The 18108-nt window shown below is 52.7% G+C and overlaps 2 protein-coding genes across 4 annotated transcripts; one reads left to right on the top strand and one right to left on the bottom strand.

Annotated features, from left to right (window-relative positions):
- Positions 1-32: 32 nt before the first annotated feature.
- Cables2 (Cdk5 and Abl enzyme substrate 2) lies at positions 33-15606 on the top strand. 2 transcript variants are annotated; one of them, XM_059259817.1, is made up of 10 exons: positions 33-391; positions 9487-9558; positions 9653-9745; positions 10927-11004; positions 11709-11817; positions 12258-12423; positions 12779-12882; positions 13247-13353; positions 13549-13753; positions 13864-15606. In XM_059259817.1, the coding sequence occupies exons 1-10, from the start codon at positions 36-38 to the stop codon at positions 14002-14004; spliced, it is 1431 nt and encodes a 476-aa protein (XP_059115800.1). In that variant the 5' UTR covers positions 33-35; the 3' UTR covers positions 14005-15606. The 2 variants fall into 2 exon arrangements, with proteins under 2 accessions (XP_059115800.1, XP_059115799.1); XM_059259816.1 differs by lacking the exon at positions 9487-9558 and having other exon boundaries at positions 36-391.
- A 104-nt stretch (positions 15607-15710) lies between these two features.
- Positions 15711-17420, bottom strand: Rps21 (ribosomal protein S21). Of its 2 annotated transcripts, XM_059259815.1 has the most exons (7): positions 17148-17267; positions 16838-17056; positions 16615-16677; positions 16430-16493; positions 16190-16261; positions 15867-15922; positions 15711-15767 (listed from the first exon to the last, which is right to left on the bottom strand). In XM_059259815.1, exons 3-7 carry the CDS (start codon positions 16662-16664, stop codon positions 15758-15760), a joined length of 252 nt encoding a protein of 83 aa, XP_059115798.1. In that variant the 5' UTR covers positions 16665-16677; positions 16838-17056; positions 17148-17267; the 3' UTR covers positions 15711-15757. The 2 variants fall into 2 exon arrangements, with proteins under 2 accessions (XP_059115798.1, XP_059115797.1); XM_059259814.1 differs by having other exon boundaries at positions 16838-17420.
- Between the last annotated feature and the right edge of the window lie 688 nt (positions 17421-18108).

Genomic DNA, 18108 nt, shown 5'->3' with positions numbered 1-18108 from the left:
CGGCTCGGCGGCGCGGCGCGGCGGCGCACTCGAGCATGGCCGCGGCCGCGGCGGGAGGAGCCCCGGGTCCGGCCCCCGGCCCCGCCAGGCCCGCGCCGGCCGCCCGGAACCCGTCGTCCGTGCCGCGGAGGCGCGGGGACTCACGGCGCCGCCAGGCCGCTCTCTTCTTCCTCAACAACATCTCCCTGGACGGACGGCCCCCGAGCCTGGGTCCTGGCGGCGAGAAGCCCCCGCCGCCGCCACCACCGCCCACCGAGGCCCGCGAGCCGCCTGCGCCTCCGCCCGCACCACCCAGAGGCCTCCCGGGGCTGCCAGCCAGGCCCGCGCCCCAGAGCCTACTCAGCCCCACGACGGCGCCCGCCGGCCTCAGCCTGGACGGGCAGCGCCAGAGGTGAGTGGGCTGGGCGGGGCGGGCTGCACGCTGGGGTTGGGGTGGCCTAGAGGCCTAGCCAGCGCGCCCGGTGTGTGACCTGTGGGCTTGGCAGCCCGGGGCACAAGGGTTCGAGTAAGCCACGGGCTCGGCGGCAGACCTGGTCATGGTTGGGGTGAGGTGGATCCATTCATGCAGCACACAGGTGAGGTCACCTGAGATCCATCAGCTAGCACTCAGAGGTCTGGATGATCCGGACTGGTCAGCCCAGGACATAAGGGTCAGGTTGGCCTGAGCCCACCAGCCCAGGGGTGGCCCCAGGTCCATCGTTCAAGTACTTAAGGGCACATCACCCCATCATGCAAGAGTCAGAGCACCTTGTAGTCCCATCTGCCCTTGACTTGGGCTGAGGTGATCTGGCAGCATCAGTCCAGAATACAGGGAACAAATTTGGGGTTACTGGAGCTTTGTCAGCCCATGACACAGAGTTGAAGTATCCTGAAGCTTGTCAGCCTCCAGATACAGGGAATAGTTCCATTAAAGCTGTCGGCTCCTGGAACAGTTCTTGGGAACAGTTCTTCACCTTGAGATTCCCCTGAACATGGATTTCAGAGTTCCCTCAGCCAACTGACTTCAGACACATCCCACCCCTGTCCATTCTATCAGTACCCTAAGCACTGGGACTCACAAACACTTTGGATGTGCTGTGTGTACACCTGGCCAGAGCTTCCTCCTCACCATCCCATACTTGCTGGACTCAGGACCTATCACATTGCACTCTGTACTTCTTGCCCTGCCTGGATCATTTTTAGGGGCCCCTCAGTCTAACCCAGGGCAGCTCTTATTCCTAACCACTGTCTCATCCCCCAACTGTACCCACTTCCCAGTGTCCACAACTACCAGGTACCGTGTGGGTCTCAGCCTCTTCAGCCCCCTCTTGCATTCTCCGTCTTCACCTGAAGAATGGCAGAAGGAGCCAAGTCTGGTCACTGGGGTCCCTTCTGGGCAGGCCCCACTACTAGGGCAGAACTGCCAGGTGGCTCCCAGGTGTTGGGAGCCCTGGACAAGTCTATCAGGGCTAAATTGTAGGCTCACAGTGATGAGGTGCCTCCCAGGTCTGTGACGGGAAAAAGTTCTCTGACATCTGACCCTGCATCACGTGTCTGTGTGGCCAGAAGGGCCTGAACTTTCTGTGGTCACCACCTTAACCTGCAGGTAGGGGCCAGGCCATGCTTCTCTACAGGACATAGAAGGGTCCATTGGGGTCAAGGGGTCAGTTTGTCCCAGAGTGTTAGCTGGACCCCTTGTGAAGAGCAGAACTGAAAATCAGGCTGAAGTTTGTGTGGGTGAGGCACCCTTTGGTACTCCTGCCTCCCTAGCTCCTCCAGTGAGCCATCTCCTGCCCTCCCAGTTCTGATTTCCACTTCATTCTGATAGCCTGACCGCCCACAACTACAACTGCCTGTGGCAGACGTCTTTTCTTCTTGGGCTCTGCTTCCAAGTTCTTGTCACTGCCCTAGAGTTGTTATCCTTCCTTTCATGAGCACAGGCCCTTAGAAAGAGGACTCTACCCCTCTCAGCTCCCGACCTGTGACTAGAAGAGACAGTAGTAGCTGGCCTGTTAAAGGGAGCTACTGGCTCCCAGATTTATTTAGTTCCTTGATCTGTTGGGTTTTTTCCGGTTTTGCTTTTGTTTTGTTTTGTTTTGTTTTGTTTTTATGTACATTGTTGTTCTGCCTGCATGTATGTCTGTGTGAGGGCGTTGGATCCTCTGGAAGTGGAGTTACAGACAGTTGTGAGCTGCCATGTGGGTGCTGGGAACTGACTCTGGGTCCTCTGGAAGAGCAGTGAGTGGTCTTAAACCGCTGAGCCATCTCTCCGCCTGCTTGTCTGTTTTTTAAGAAGCAAAACCCTAGAGTCCCTGAAGGCTTTGTCTCAAAGAATGCAGACCAGCTTTCCTCCATCCAATAGCTCTGTGACCTTGAGCACCAAATGGGTCTCTTAGAACCTCCGTCTCCCCCTCTGTAATAGGCTGACATGAAGCTCTTTCTCCTTGGGGTCACATGATCCTAAGGACTCAGTAAAGTGACGACTTGTTACAGCTTGGGGCTCCCAACAGTGTTTCTAGCTGTTGACAGAACCACCCTGGTTTTCTGCATGGGGCTTTTGGCACTGTTTATCGTCTGTTTTTGCCGCATGCCTGGGCGTAGGCTCATCTCCAGAATCTATGATCAGGTTCGAAGCATGCATTCCAGCTACCTCACCACTGCTGCCTTCTGCCTAGAAAGCCTATGTATGTACCTCCAGAGCCTTGGTGACAAAGGATACCAACCTGGGAGCTCTCAGCAGCAGCAAGCTCTTCCCTTAGCCCTGGATGCCAATCACTGGAGGTCAGGCTGTAGCCTTTGTGTGTGTGTGTGTGGGGGGGGTGCTTCTACAGGCCTGGGTGCCCTGTGGCTCATGCTGTGTTGTTCCATCTCCCTGTCTCCATGTGTGTCCTCATAGACTTTTCCTTGTCCCCCTTTTACTGTGATCTCTTCCTAGACTGTCTCTAGCTAAGGCCTCTAACAAGGGCTGGGCTTTTGATGGATCTTTTTGGGGAACTACTTCAACTCACAACAGCCCTGCATAGTATCAGCCGCAGAAATGAGGGGGAAGGGAAAGTCCCCACACGCAAATGACTTTGCAAATTGCAGCCTAACGCACCCACCATCAGAGAGCTGGGCATAGCCTAGAGGCAGGAGGCTGTGCTCCACTTTGGTCTGGAAGTGGGGCTAAGCAGTCCTAACTGGCCACTGAGCCACTTAGCATCCACGCATTAGTCTGTGCCCAGCATCTGCTCACTGAGGGGCTGAAAAGTGCTGGAGTAGTCCATTTTCTAGAACAGCCAGGTGCCTGCGCCTGCCCTGAGACCCCACTCTTTCTCTGTGAAGCTGCTAGACCACAGGCCCCTACATGGAGTGCTGGGACCAGGCACCTTTGCTTTGCCTAAGACTAAGTGAGACTCATCAGGAGACTGTGGAGGTTTTTTTGCTTATTTGTTTGGTTTTTTGCAGATATGGGTCTGTGATGAGCCAAAATGATGCTCAAGCAGGGGACCAGCCCTGAACATCTGATAGACTGCTGCCACCTGTGCTTCCTTAGCAGGGGAGGCTCCCAGACCCTGAGCATGCTGGCCATGACGGTGGAAGTACTGCTTGGGCTCATTGCTGGGGCTCCTCTGCAGCCTGTCATGTGGCAGGTGGCTCCTGAGTCTGCCCCAAGCCTGCATAGATCATTCATTCTCCTTGGATCCCTAATAGGGACAGAATCTCAGCCACAGGGAGGTGGCCCTACCTAGACCTCTCCCCATCTCTCAAGTCACCAAATAAGGAAACCTGTCACATACAGAAGCAGGTTTTAAGGTCTGTAGTCAGGTTTCAGGTGTTGACTGAAGAGCAGGGGTGGACTCCCTTGGCAGCAAGATTGCTAAGGATTAGTTCTGAGCTGAGTTAGGTCAGCAGAACCAATAAATGGGTAAGGCCTCTTAAACCCCCTCACTCGTGACCCTTGGCCTCTTCTTCCCAGTCACATGGAGAGAGCACATGGAGCGAGGGTAGACACTGTAGACACTGTCCTGTATAAATAGGCAACTTGAGATGCAGAGTCCAGGTCTGCCACAACTTGGACTTTTCTAGTTGTCTGGGGAGTGTCAGCTGAGGCAACAGAAAGTCCAGATTGTTCTTTAGTGTTTTTGTTTGTTTATCTGCTTTTAGCTGTTTTCAAGTTGAGGCGCCAAGGTATATGCAAACAGTACATGGAAACTGAGTGTGAGACTCCCCATGTGTGTTTGTTGACATACGCCATGCGTGGCCACCATTTACTCCACAGACCAGCTCCTAGGTTTCCTCACACCCTCCTCAGCCATCTCCTGACCAAGATACCTTTTGTCACATAGAGTGTCATAGCTGAGCATCATATACACAGACATCCCTCATGCCTGCCCTTCTGCTGACCAGCACAACTCTGACTCCCAGTGGGGTCAGGTCAGGGCACACTGTGAGGTGTGACCCTGTCTGGTTTATTGAGCACAGGGTCTGCACTAGGAGAACCTAGCCTGTCCTCAGAGTAGCTGAGCTGTGGACACAGGCCTCTACTCCTCTCTTGCCAGCTGTTTGATTTCAGACAAGTTGAATGGCTCTGTGCCTCAGTTTCCCTACCTGAAACTGAGTAAGAGTAGTGCCTCCCTGGTACAGTTCTGAGGACTGGGTTTACAAATAACCTGCTTATGAGGGAGGTGGAAGCCACAGGGAACAAGATGTTGGACCAACTGGGAACATTTCACAAGCTCCTGAGGGAGCACACCATTCCTAGAGAGCCTGGAAAGTGGCAAGAAGAGCAAGCCGGGCAGCTGAGGACAGATCTGACACAGCACTCCACACTGCCTCTGTAGACTTGCAAATGAGATCCCAGGGCCATGATCAGCCACCTGGCCTTGCCTGGATAATTACCTCAGGGAATGCCACGCCAGACAGGTGGCCCTAAGGGCCTCAGAATACAGACTCTTCCTTCAGGTCCCAGACTCTTCCCTCAGGTTCCACATTCTGTTCCACCTCAGGCTAGCTGCCTTTCTCTGCTCCAGACCTGTGCATTCAGCTTTTGGTTAATCCTCTCTAGGCAGATTCTGTCCCCTAAACACCCAACACACTGTGAGCACTCATGTGGCACCTTCCTAGCCAGTAAGGTTGTCTGAGCTTGCCATTCTGACTGGTCCTAATCCCTCCTGTCCCAGGCCCCTAGCCTTTCCCTCTGTCCGTGCTTCTAGACAAGGTGCCTGCACTCACCTGTTCACCCTCCTCCAGAGCCTTCCTGGGCTGGTGTCTTGTTTCTGCCACAGGCCCGGCTGGTAGCTGCAGGGTCCTCTGGAGGTGTCTTCAGTCGGTTCACTTCTGTCTTCCGTTCTGGTTGGTTTTCTGCAAGCTCCTGTGGCTTCTGTCATTTAATAGATGGAAGTAACTGTGCAAGTAAGATGGGGGAACCATGGACTTGGACCACTGTGACAGGCTTAGCGCCTACCAGGACCTGGACTGAATTGCACTATTTGTGTGACTTTGGACAGACTGACCTCTCTATGCCACCACTTGAGTGTGAGTGTCACAGCCTCTGAAGTGTTGGTGTGAGGTAGTGGCTGTATCTCCTGCTTCTGAGACAAGCACAGGCAAGGGCATGTTCGGGGAGCTGCATGGCCCTACCTGTCAAGCAGGTATCTGACCATGCCACACCTCATGTGAACCAACTATCCTGCTGGAAGGGGACCTCAGTTAATGATGCTGCAGGGACAGTATGGGCCTGGCGTCCACCAGATGCAGCTCCCCATTGTTCATGCTTAGTTAATGGCTGCTGCCAAAATATGTGGCATAATCCAAGGGCCTGCGTGCAGTCAGCACACAGTGGTCCTGCAGAGCACCAGGGAGCACCTTCTTGCACAGATGAAGTCCAGAGCCATCCCAAAGCCCTTGCAGACAGTAGACTGATAAATTATGTGTATGGGTGTTTACCTGCATGTCTCTGTGTACCATGTGTGTGCTTAGTACCCACAGAGGTCAGAATAGAGTGTTGGATCCCTTAGAACTGGAGTTACAGATGATATTGAATCTGAGTCTTCTGGAAGAGCAACCAAGGTTCTGAACCACTGGGCCATCTCTTCAGCCCCAAACAAGACTTTTTGTTTTTATTTTTCAAGACAGGGTTTCTTTCAAACAACAGACTTTATTTCTCACATTCTGGAAGCTAGAATCCCAAGAAGGTGTGGCAGGTTCCCTTTAAGGCCTCACCCTTGGCCTCATAGACTTTGCCCTCCCTCTGTGTGTCTGTGCCTTAATCCCGAGGACACCAGTCACACTGGATTAAGGGCCACCCCTGTTCATCTCTTTAAAGACCATATCTCCAAGCTCAGTCATGTTCTGAGGTCCCAGGTTAACATACAGATTTGGAGGAGACATAATTCCACTAGCATCCCAGTAAGAGGGACTGTTAAGGGGCATGCTCAGATCTGCAGGTGCCAACACTAAAGGCCCAGGAGCTCTTTTAGAAGTTTCTAGTAACAAGCTGAAGCTCAGCCTCTTTGGTAGTAGCAGCTTACCCATATGACCCTTCCTTTCCACATCCCCATGTCTGATATGCAGGTTTTTCTTGTCCTCAAGGATAGGCATTTCTAAGCTACAGGTACCTTGAACCGTTTGACTGACCAGAGTACTTGGACCTTTGGCATGTTAGAGGCTCATGGCTGGATTTCCAAATCCAGCTAGAGGACTCACTAATGAGGGAACTTGGGCTTAATTGTATCACACACACAAGTCAGTGAAACCTCCAGTGTTGCGAAAGAGCTCCCCAACTGTCGCTCTGGAAGGACAGGCAGCCTCGCAGCCATAGGCCCCACAGCTCTGACTGGGACCTCTCGGGGGAATACTGCACTGGGGACTAAGTTTCCCCCGTCTGGGAACCCCTCTGTGTCCAGCCAGCCACAGAGCCCTGAAGGAAGCTGTTCTGATCTTGAGTCACTTGTTGACATTCCTGCCTGGGGCCTCTGGTTCAATGCCAGCCTGGGGCTTTCCTCTCCAGGTTCCCAGAAGGCCTTGGATGTCAGGCTCACCTCATCTCTGTCTTTGATATGCCTTTGGCTGCTGGCCTCCAACACCACTGGAAGCTTTTTAACTATGAAGTAGCCACTTAGTGCCCATCAGGTGAGGGCAACTTGGAGCAAAGTGAGGCACAAGAATACCAAGCATAGTGTATGCACAGCAACAGTTAGTACAACTGAGGCACTTCAGCTGCCATCACCATCGACACTGTCCCCACCAGTGACACTGTCCACAGTACCACTGCCATCCCAAGTAGGTAACTACCACCATCAACATCTCTACCGCCACCATCCACACCATCTCCTGCAATATCTTCTCTGTCATCATTGTTGAGTGGGTGGTGTCCTAACAGTGCTGTGTGACAGTACTTGACCTCATCATCGGCTGCACTTCTAGAATATTTTGGGTTCAGAGCATGTACACCCGTGGATCCTGCTACAGGGAAGAGAAAAAGGCATTACTGTCTGTGCCTTGGTAGCCGTGTGTCCTGGAGAGCCATTTGGCTGCTTTGAGCTTGCCAGAAAGAGCCACACAGCTTGCCCAGGAGCTTACTATTAAGTCAGCAGTGCTGGGTCTGAGGGGGTCTGCCCATCATACAATCATCCCACAGGCACTTGGCTTGACTCTTTTTGTTTGAAAATGCCTGGACAGTTGCTGAGGTCCAAGCAGAAGGAGGGTGGCTCATGTGTGTAGCCTCAGCTTCTGTTTGGGAAGCTTCAGACTATGTGTCCTGGTAAATTCCTTGGCCAGATTTCTACGTCCAAGTGAGGGTGAACCAGGGTATTTGACACATATCACTAATCCTTAATGGCCCAGGCATCCTGCACCACAGTGACGATGGGCCAGGGACATTTGACAGGTGTGGTGGGTGGTGCTAGGGACTAGAGTCTAGCTCAGTGATAGAGCAACTTGCCTACCATGTATGAGACTCAAGATCCTCAATACCACATGCATGGACTCACACACCACACACATGTACACATACATAAACACAGAGAGAGAGAGAGACAGACAGACAGACAGACATGCCCACAGTTGCTGTGGCAAGAAGTGACTGAATCATGGTATCTTTGTGACCCTGTGTCACAGTGATTCATGCCCAGACAGTAATACTGGTTTCTGACAGAGGTTATGGTGTTTAGATGAGTGGCGTTTGAAGGGGTTGTTTTTCTCTGGAATCACAACAGGCAGCAGTGGAGGCTGGCGGATCAGGAGTTCAAGGTCATTCCTAGCTACCTATTGAGTTTGTGGCCAGTCAGGGCCACATGAAGCTCTCTGTTTAAAATTAAATAAATAATAATAAAACAAAAAGAGATAAGGTATCTTATAGCCCAGGTTGGCCTCAAATTCAGCATCTTCCATACTACCATGCCTAGCTTTTCCTTATTTTTCCTTTATGAACATGTACTACTTGTCTAATAATAGGAAAATAGAGATGAAAAGCTACAGCCCCCTTGGGTCTGGATAGAGGCCCCTCATTCTCAAAGGCCATGGCAGGGAGCCATGGTGTTTGGTGCAGCCTCAGCCTCAGCTTGAGGTTCCTTATGCCTCTGTCCTCTCAGGGGGATGCTGGCACAGACTCCCCAATGGCAGAGGCCTCAGAGCACTTCAACCTCAGAACCACAGACCATATCTTGCCTTGTTACACTGTGACCTTGGTCTCCAGAAGCCTACCCTGTAGCTTTGCTGTGACTTTGACTCACTATGTCCTGTAAGGACCAGAAGGTCAGTAAATGACCACAGTTGTTAGACCCTGGACTACGTGCCTGAGTTTGTTGTCTCAGTGTGAAGGTGTGGGTCTGTGGGGTCTCAGTTCTCAGCCTGAAGAAGCCCTGTTCTGGCACACAGTAATGAGAAACTGCCTCCCATGTCCTGCCCTCCTGGGTACAAGCATGGGGGACACAGGAGCCAGCCTGACTCATAGGAATCAGTGCTCCCAAGGCAGAGGTATTACCTTCCATTAGTGACTTTCACCGACAGGCCTTCCTGAGGGACAGCACAGAGCTAGAACCCAAAATCCAGGAGGGAATTCTTACTTGTAGATTTGGAAAAGAATGTTCTAGACGCCAGAGCAGCTCCTGGGAGGGAAGGGTATGAGTGTGTGTGTGTGTGTGTGTGTGTGTGTGTGTGTGACTTGAATAGCAGTAGCAGCCTAAACAGGTGCTTACACTGTGCTCCTGGCATGGGCCACAGCCCCAAAGAGTTCACTGTGCTGTAGAGGTCTGGTACAAGCAGGCCCTCTGAGAGATGTAGCCTGTTGGAACTGCTGTGTACCAGATGCTCCCACCTAGGGAAGGTTGGCAACCTTGTGGCAGGGAACAGGATTCCCTCTGCACTACAGTCTTGGTTCACAGGTTCTTGAAGCCTTTCAGTTTCATGAGAGCCCTGCCCTGCATATTCCCACACTAGTTCAGTTCTGTTGAGGGACCCTGGCTGCAAAGGCTTCCTAGAGTCTGTGGTCCTGGCTCTTCTGAGGTCATGATGTTTTCCCTACAGGAGACGAGTCACATCTCAGCGCTGCTCCCTCGAATTTCTGGAAGATGCAGTGGGATGTGCCTCAGTGCAGAGGTATACACCCTACCTGCCCCTACTCCAAGGTCCTGAGTTCCAACTGCCCTGGGGCCACAAGGAAGGCAAGAACAACCTGCTTTTTACCTTACAGAACCAAGCATGCATCTGGATCACCAAGACACAAAGGCCTGAAGAAAACCCACTTCATTAAGAACATGAGGCAGTATGACACGAAGAACAGCAGGTAAGAGCATGCAGGGCCTGGCCCTGAACTGTCCACTGTGCTCCCTGCACTGCGGGTCCAGGCTGTGTCTCTGAAGGCCAGCCAGTGAGGTCTGGGCCCTGCCCTTTGTTAGCAGCAGCATCTTCAGCTCAAGGGCTTCTTCATTGCCCATGGCCTGTCTCCTGACCCTTTAGAATTGGGTGCTCATGTTCCTCTACATTAGTTGGGCCCTGGCTAACGTGGCCAAGCCAGCAAGCCAGCCCTGTACGATCCCAGAGAAGAGCCACCAGCTAGACTCTGGTCTTTGGGAAAGAGAACTAGGAAGGCAGAAATGTGCCCCACCCCAGGATAAAAAGGTGTGCTCTTATGGAGGGGAGGGGCGTACACAGGATAAGACGTGGGCAACCTTGGGAGCCCATGGAGGAAGCAGTCACACTGGGGTTGCACACAGAAGGAGGTATGGTATATCGGGGAACTTGTGGGAGGCTGAACTCAGACTGGTGTTTGGTTCCCTAAACAGTGCTAGGCTGGGCTCTGGGCAGCTGCATATGTCCTGCACTGGTGCAGGGGCAGTGCCTTGAGTATGTCCCTTGGCACCGCACTACCAGTCACTCTGACCCACTCTGGGAACCACTTTGGATTCCCAGAGTCCCCCTTCCCTATGTAGGTCACCCTGGCATCTCCAGGGAATGTTGCTGCAGGGCCTGGCCAGAGATAGCTCCCTGCAGAGCCTGAGCACTAAGATTGTAAGGGTAGGCTATGATTACAGCTTTGAGGACCCAAAGCCTTGGTTCCTAAGCCCCTGGATACTGAATTTTGTATTAGATCTGGGTGTTCTCTAGTAGCATTAGGCCTTGCCTTTGTCTGGACCACTGAGGCTTGATGCTGATGAACTTTGGCCTCACCTTCCTGTGCCCTATCTTTGTGCAAATGAGGCCTGCCCTTTCCTGGGTGACCTGTGCTTCCAGGAAACACGAAGTCTATGGCCCTGTGTGTTACAGGGTCAGGGGAGCACTATTGTGCTCCTCAGGGAACAGGGAGTTGCTTACTTACTAAGCAACTCTAGGGAATCAGGCCCAAGTGCTAAGATGTCATGCCTGACTTCCTGAATCCAAGTCCCCTCAATGGCTCTGGCAGTTTCCCATCACCCAGATGTAGGCAGAACAGAATTACTGCCCTGCTCTGACCTGGGCCTCCCACAGGATTGTGCTCATCTGTGCCAAGCGGTCCCTGTGTGCAGCCTTTTCAGTCCTGCCCTATGGAGAGGGCCTTCGGATCAGGTAAGATTCCATGCTGTGTACACTGATAAGCCCTGGTCCCGCTGAGCCCAGCCCACAAGGCATCAGTGTAGCCCATCACTGAGTGTAGGCTGGGTCCTTAGACTCCACAGCCTAGGAACTTGCATTTCAGGTTTTTATTCCCTAGAGGCCATAGATTCTGGTGAAACTATATATGGGTTGACTGAGATATTCCTGCCCCTCCCTCGGATATGCTCCTAAAACTTTAGGACCAACCCAGGCACTTGTGTCCTGAAGGTAATTCAGGGAAGAAGCAAACAGCTGTTGGGGCGGGGTAGTGTTGTGTGTGACCCCACAGAACAATAGTCAGCACAGAGAAACCTCCTGTCTAGAGTAGGAGGTAGCCAGTTCTCAGGATCCTAGGCCAGCTGCTGAGTGTGACTGCATATGAAGGGTTAGAAGCACCCAGGGAAGCAGATCTGAGCCCAAGAACAGGTGAGTGTTCAGGGATATTCCAGAGTGGTGGCTTCCTGATGCTTTGACTGATGACATCTACTTGGAGCAAGAGTGAGATATAGACTGCCTTCCCCTGAAACCTGTCATGCACCTCCAAGGTCATGCCCATCTACTTCTGTGTGGGTGGATGAGCAGATGAGGCTGCCACATGGATTCATTGTGGGTCAAGTATCTACCCACTGACTGCAGGAAGAGGGACTACAGCCCTTCCCCTTTCCTAATCATTACAGTGACCTGAGGGTGGACAGCCAGAAGCAGAGGCACCCATCCGGCGGCGTTTCTGTTTCTTCTGAGATGGTCTTTGAGTTGGAAGGCGTTGAACTGGGAGCAGATGGAAAGGCAAGAGCCCTGTGGCCAGCCAATGGCCAGCAGAGTTAGGCAGACAGGTGCCTCACACATTAATCTAAGACACAGTATTGGGAACAAGCCACACATCCTGTTATACCTATCACTAGCTGGCCTATACCACCCCAAGAAAGAACCTAAGAGTCCCCCATACATGGCCACCGCCAGCTGTAGGTGACCCCCTGGGATCCCACACCTAGCCATGCTTCTGTTACAGTGGGCCAAGGCCAGGGGTCTTCCAGAATGGGGAGACTTGCACACTGCAGACCCCAGGTCAGGAATGGAAGCTGACATTCTGACATAAGAGCACCTGCTCTAAGTGGGTAGCAATATGGCCCTCAGGCTCGTTGCTGGAGGGTGGAGGGAAGCAGAACTTGGTTGCACTTTCTGGCCTGAGGAAGCAGGACTGAGCTCCAATGTGATTGCTTTTCCAGGTCGTGTCTTATGCAAAGTTCCTGTACCCTACTAATGCCCTGGTTACACACAAGAATGACAGCCATGGCTTGCTGCCCCAGCCTCGGCCCAGCATCCCCCGGGCTCCACCAGGTTCAAGACACAAACCTGTGCCTACCAAGCCAACACCAGCTGGCACAGAACTAGGTAGTGTAGTCTAGGTGCCTTAGCCATGGCACAAGGGAGGCAGCAGCACTGGCTGGGCCAGGGACAGTGATGGGGCAGACAGCAGTATAAGCCACATCTGCACTGAGGCTTCTCAGAGGACAAGGATCCAGAGAGTGTGGCCCTAGGCTCTGCCTGAATCGGGCAGAAGAAAGGATCAGTGTGGGAAGGGGGTTCTGTCCAGATGTCTCTTCTTGTACTCAAGCCTTGACCTGGAGTCCCTCTCTGACCTGGGAGCCTTGCTGTGATGTGATGCCTCTTCCTTGGGTGTGGTAGGGGAGGAGTGGCATGGGTTCTGATCAGGATCTAGGGTGTCAATAGCTGCCTCTGCTTACAGGAAACGATGGGGGAGATGCACTAGAATACAACCCCAATCTCCTGGATGACCCACAGTGGCCATGTGGGAAGCACAAGCGGGTACTTATCTTTGCTTCATACATGGTGAGTTCCGTAACCCTAACATTGTTTAGGGTTCGGGGAATAAACTGTGAGCACCCTCCACACTCAGAAACCCAGAACAGCCATTCCAGGGTGCCTTGTCCCCATCCAACACCAGCAGGTAGGGGGACAGGGCCATAGACAAGGACAGTGTGCCAAAGCAAGATAGACAGCCATGCTGGACAGTCTTCTGGGGTCAGCTTTGGATGCCTGGGCACATATCTACAGAGGGCAGACAAGCTGAGTCATTTTATCCTCAGAAATACCGGTACCTCTCTGAAGTCCCATACTCATGTCTGTAAACCCAGGCCACAAGGCATCCACTTTCAAGGCATCTAGGCTCCACCTACCTCTACTTCTGTTATAGACCACGGTTATAGAGTATGTGAAGCCTGCAGACCTCAAAAAGGACATGAACGAGACCTTCAGGGAGAAGTTCCCTCATATCAAACTGACATTGAGCAAAATTAGGAGGTAAGAAACGACCAGGCAGATACCCCTACCCAGCCACATAACCTGACCCTGGGCTTTCTCCTTGGAGAACGTAGTGTCTTTTCTGACAGCCCACAACACGTGGTATAGCCATAGAAGGGTGGCTGCTGCTTCGTCATAGTCTCAATGACCATAGATTTGCCCCAGGGACATGGCTCCCATCCCACCCACCCACAGTTTAAAACGGGAGATGCGGAACCTGTCTGAAGAGTGCAGCTTGGAACCTGTGACCGTATCCATGGCCTACGTGTACTTTGAGAAGCTTGTACTGCAGGGCAAGCTCAACAAACAGAACCGCAAACTGTGTGCTGGCGCCTGTGTTCTGCTGGCTGCCAAGATCAGCAGTGACCTCCGCAAGAGCGAAGTAAAGCAGCTTATTGACGTGAGTGCAGAGGTGTGCACGCAGCACGAGCACCCCGTGCCAAGCACTGAACCTTAGGTGGGGACCACAGGTGGGGCTGAGCCACTCACCCTTTGCTTCCTTCACTGCAGAAGCTGGAGGAAAGATTCCGGTTCAACAGGAGAGATCTCATTGGATTTGAGTTCACTGTGCTTGTGGCTCTGGAACTGGCCCTGTACCTGCCTGAGAACCAAGTGTTACCTCACTACAGACGCCTCACCCAGCAGTTCTAGCCCCAAACAGTGCACCCTGCAGAGAGGCTGCTTGGTAGAAAGGCATGTAGCTTGGCTAGAACAGAGGCAACTAGTGTCCCATCCCTCCTCCAATACTGCATCTGCCCCTCACAGCCCAAGGTGACTTTTCGTTTCCTTGGAAAGAGACACCGCCTTTATTAGAAGCACAACACACCTCAAAGTGCTTCTGAGAATTTTCCTAGAGTAAATGAAGTGTGAGGCTTGGCTTGGTTTTCATGTGCCTGAGACCAGTCTGGCTTACGTTGTGGTGAATCCTGAGGTCGTCCAGCCTTTGCAACCTATCACAGATGTGAGACCATTCCTGTGGAGACCTAGGTGTCCAGACCTGAACATGCTGATATTGCCAGTCACACTTATGCCATCTCCTGATACCCTGCCTCCTTTCCTGTCAAGGTAGAGGGGAAGGCAGATACCTTGACCCATTATGATTTTATTCTTTGGACATTTGTCAAAGCATCTGTCACTGTGAAACCCCTATGCCATCACATATACAGCAGGGCTTGGCTAAAACCACCCATGCCTCTTGCCAGAAACTTTTGCCTGCAGCATTGGACCTTTAAGACAACTGCTGACTTGAGGCTGACTTTCCTAAGCAATACTGTGGTGCAGAAAAGGTATAATTTGGGATTTGGTCCTGTTTACGGCTTGCTGGTGTAACTCTGAAACCACACTTGACCTTCAGGCAGAAAGACACTGGCCCTGCCACCTAACAGCAACGGACATGCCACCTAGGTCAACTTGCCTGCACACCCACTGTGCCATTGTCCCTTTGCTTTCTTAGGACTGTTGGCCTTCCCTGTAACCTGGTGAACCTGGTCACCAGCCTAGGCTCCCATAGCAGATACCAGACATACTGCTAGCAGCTTCTCAGCTTCACAGCCTCACCACATCCCCAGCAATGCTCATGCCTCTCAGGCCTGACACCACCCAACCACCTGGGACCAGAGAATCAGTAACAGCTTGAGCATGAAAGAACCTTGCTCATATTGACAAACCAGTGCTCTGACCCTGCTTATGCTGGTATAAGCAAACCCATACCCCTAGACCATCTTGGGTGCAAGACAATGGTCCTGCAAAAATGTCATCTTCAAGGTAGTCCCATCATTTTGTTTAAAATGAACTTCCTAGACACTGCTTCAACTTACAAGCTACCCTTGGAGGACATACCCAGGCAGCTTCCTCTAGATGTATAGTTAATGTTAAAGCTGGTAAACAGCAGTAACTTAAGCTTGTATATTTATGTAGTAAGGTTTATTATTTACCAACCTGGTCTGCTGGAAGTCCTTCCCTCCCTGTCCTCTTCAGTGATGCCGAGCTGCTGCCGTGTGGTATAAAGCACTGCGCAACAAAACCAACCCTTAAACCAAATGATCCTGGCGACTGCGTCCAGAAACCCGAGCTGTATCCGTGGTGTCCAGCTGGACTGTGACCCAATACCACAGACCTGGTGCTGCGCCCTTAGCACCCAACAGTAGGCACAAGTGTTTGTGAGAGTATCTGACCTCAGAATGTCGTGTGTTGGGTAGGTTTTGAATGGTGTTAAAATGTTTTTGTTAAAGTAAAACTTGGTTTTGCAACATACGCTCTAGTTTGTTTCCTTTCAGATGAGTGTGCTGCCCCTGTTCAGGTCACTGTAAGAACACCAGCCCTGCCCACATGCTAAAAGCAGACTCAACTGACCAAGGTACTTTCTCACTTTTATTTATAACAAATATTCCCCGATCTCTTCTGGTCAAAAGTTCCTAACAAAGGAAAAAAAAAAAAAAAAGAATATTAAAAGCCGTATCTCTTGGGAAATCCCAGGCCACTCAACCCCAATGTGATACCCCACCTCCACTTACTTTGAGACAATTCCATCAGCCTTAGCCAATCGGAGAATAGAGTCATCTGATTCACCCTTAAAATTAAAAATGAATCCCTGAATATCTCATAGAGCTCCCGGCTTGGAAGGACAGAGCATGTACTATCAGACCCAAAACTGTACCCACACCCAGAAGGGATAGAATGAGCTTTACATAAAGGAAGAACCAACCACCTAAATCTTCCTAGAGCAGGCAAGAGCAAACCTGTCCTGCCAACCATTTATTCCAGAGGAAGGGACACCACCATCATCGCTCAAATGTCAACAGTACTACAAGACAAAGGTCCACGTGGTAAAACTCACCATCCTTCGAATGGCCCCACAGATAGCATAGATTTTAAACTGGCCATTAAACCGGCCTGTGACCCTGTCAACCTGTATAGAGAAAAGGAGTTAGGAGATTGGACCCGACCCGACCCGACGCTTTACGTTTAGCCTACTTATTAGGAAACCACCAATGCTTGGGAAGCCAGGCACTCAAAGGCCTAGCTGCCTCCTTCCTTTCCCCCGGGAACAAGCCTCACCATCGGGTTCCCAGCTCACCTCGGCCACATTCATCTGGATGGATGCGTGGTCCTTGGCAGCAATAATGCGGTTGCTCGCGGAGCTGATGGAAGGAAACAGTGCGTGTGGTGGGCCGCGAAAAGGAGAAAGGGCATGAAAGGGGGTGAGGAACGTAGGCGTGGTGGGGCCGCGCGAACGGATAGGCAAGGACCTCAGATGCTTACCATTTCCGCGGCACGTACAGGTCCACGAACTCGCCGGCGTCGTTCTGCATGTCGAGGCCGTGCCTGCAGAGTCACCGCGCGAGCCATGAGGTCGGCCAGGCCCGCACTCGAGACTGCGGCCCCAGCCAGACCCATTCCCGATCGCCCGGGCCATACGCCCGCGACCTCCCCAACCCGGCCCACCCCGACCCTACCCGCGCACACAGCCCGCCGCGTGGCCTACCTGCTCACTAGGCCAGCGGGAGCGCAGAAAGGAAGTGGCTCGTCCCCAGGCAGCGCTATTGGGCGGGAAGGGCGGTGCGTCTGTGAATGCTTCCGGGTCACGCTGCTTTTATCCACCGTCCTGTAGGCCAGTTTGTTGTCCTTTCTTCCGCTTCCGGTACAAGGAAGCCCCGGCTCTTCCGCACAGAGCTCGGACACTGGGGCCTGGCTCCACCCCAACCTGGGCGGGCTTCTTTCCTCAGGCTCCGCCCCCACCGCGTCCGCCTCCCTCCTGAGCCCCGCCCCTCCGACCCCCGCCCGCTGTTCTCCACCTGCTTGGAGTTGGGTTGCGGGGCGCAACCTGTATTCGCGCCGGCCGCCCTCGAGGACAGGAAGGACGTCGGAGGAAGCCGGGTCGCCCTGCTGGAACGCCGACGCCCCAGACCTGCGCCTGGAAATCCGCTCCCGGGTAGCCGCCGCCGCCAGAGTTTCAGAGGAATGGCCGAGCCTGGCGGAGGGAGGCAGGGACCAGTGTCCGCTGTGCTGGGAATCCAGCTGCGGCGTCTCAGTCGAAACCACGGAGGCCAAGGTGGCGTCGGGACGGGAAGCCCAGTCCTTGAGGTCGGGTCAGATGAGCGTTACCATAGGCTTTACGCTGCACATTCGTTCTCTTCAAGGACCTCCTCCCCACCTGCGAACTGTAAGCGCGTGCTCCGGTGCCCAGGCTCCAGCTCTCTCCCCAGGCCCTGCCCTACTCCTGCTCTGGCCGCCACACGATCGGTCCTAGGATTGTGAGTGTCTGGCCAGAGGGTGCACGCCTTTTAATCTCAGTACACTGTACACATAATAATAAATAAATAAAATTTTAAAAAGGAGAAGGAAAGAAAATTCCCGGGCATTGGCCATAATGCTCAGTCAGCCCCCCACGTTGAAGAGGCTACAAACCAGCCTGGACACAAGACTCTCCCAGTCTACACTGTTGACGACTTTCCTACGACTACATTTCTTTGTATGGGGATTCACTTGTCTCACTTATCTGTAGAACTGTGCTCCTGATGTCTCTGGGGGAGCCTCAGGCGTATACACCCAGTTAAATGATCTTAGGGAGAGCCCTCCCTGCCATATGCACCCTACATGGAGATCACCTTCCCAGGACTCTCATGGGGTCTGGTGAAACCGAAGCTGCACTTTCCTCCTCACACCTGGAAAGCAAGTAGTCATGTCGGAGCATTGAGTCCGGGATTTCCACTAGATCCTTAGTGTGCCTCAGAAGTGAGAACACCAAAGCCCCTT

This window comes from Peromyscus eremicus, chromosome 4 (genome assembly GCF_949786415.1).
Source record: "Peromyscus eremicus chromosome 4, PerEre_H2_v1, whole genome shotgun sequence".
In the NCBI taxonomy this organism is placed as follows: Eukaryota; Metazoa; Chordata; class Mammalia; order Rodentia; family Cricetidae; genus Peromyscus; species Peromyscus eremicus.
Note: the sequence above shows the minus strand (reverse complement) of the source record. Positions and strands in the feature narration are given on the sequence as shown.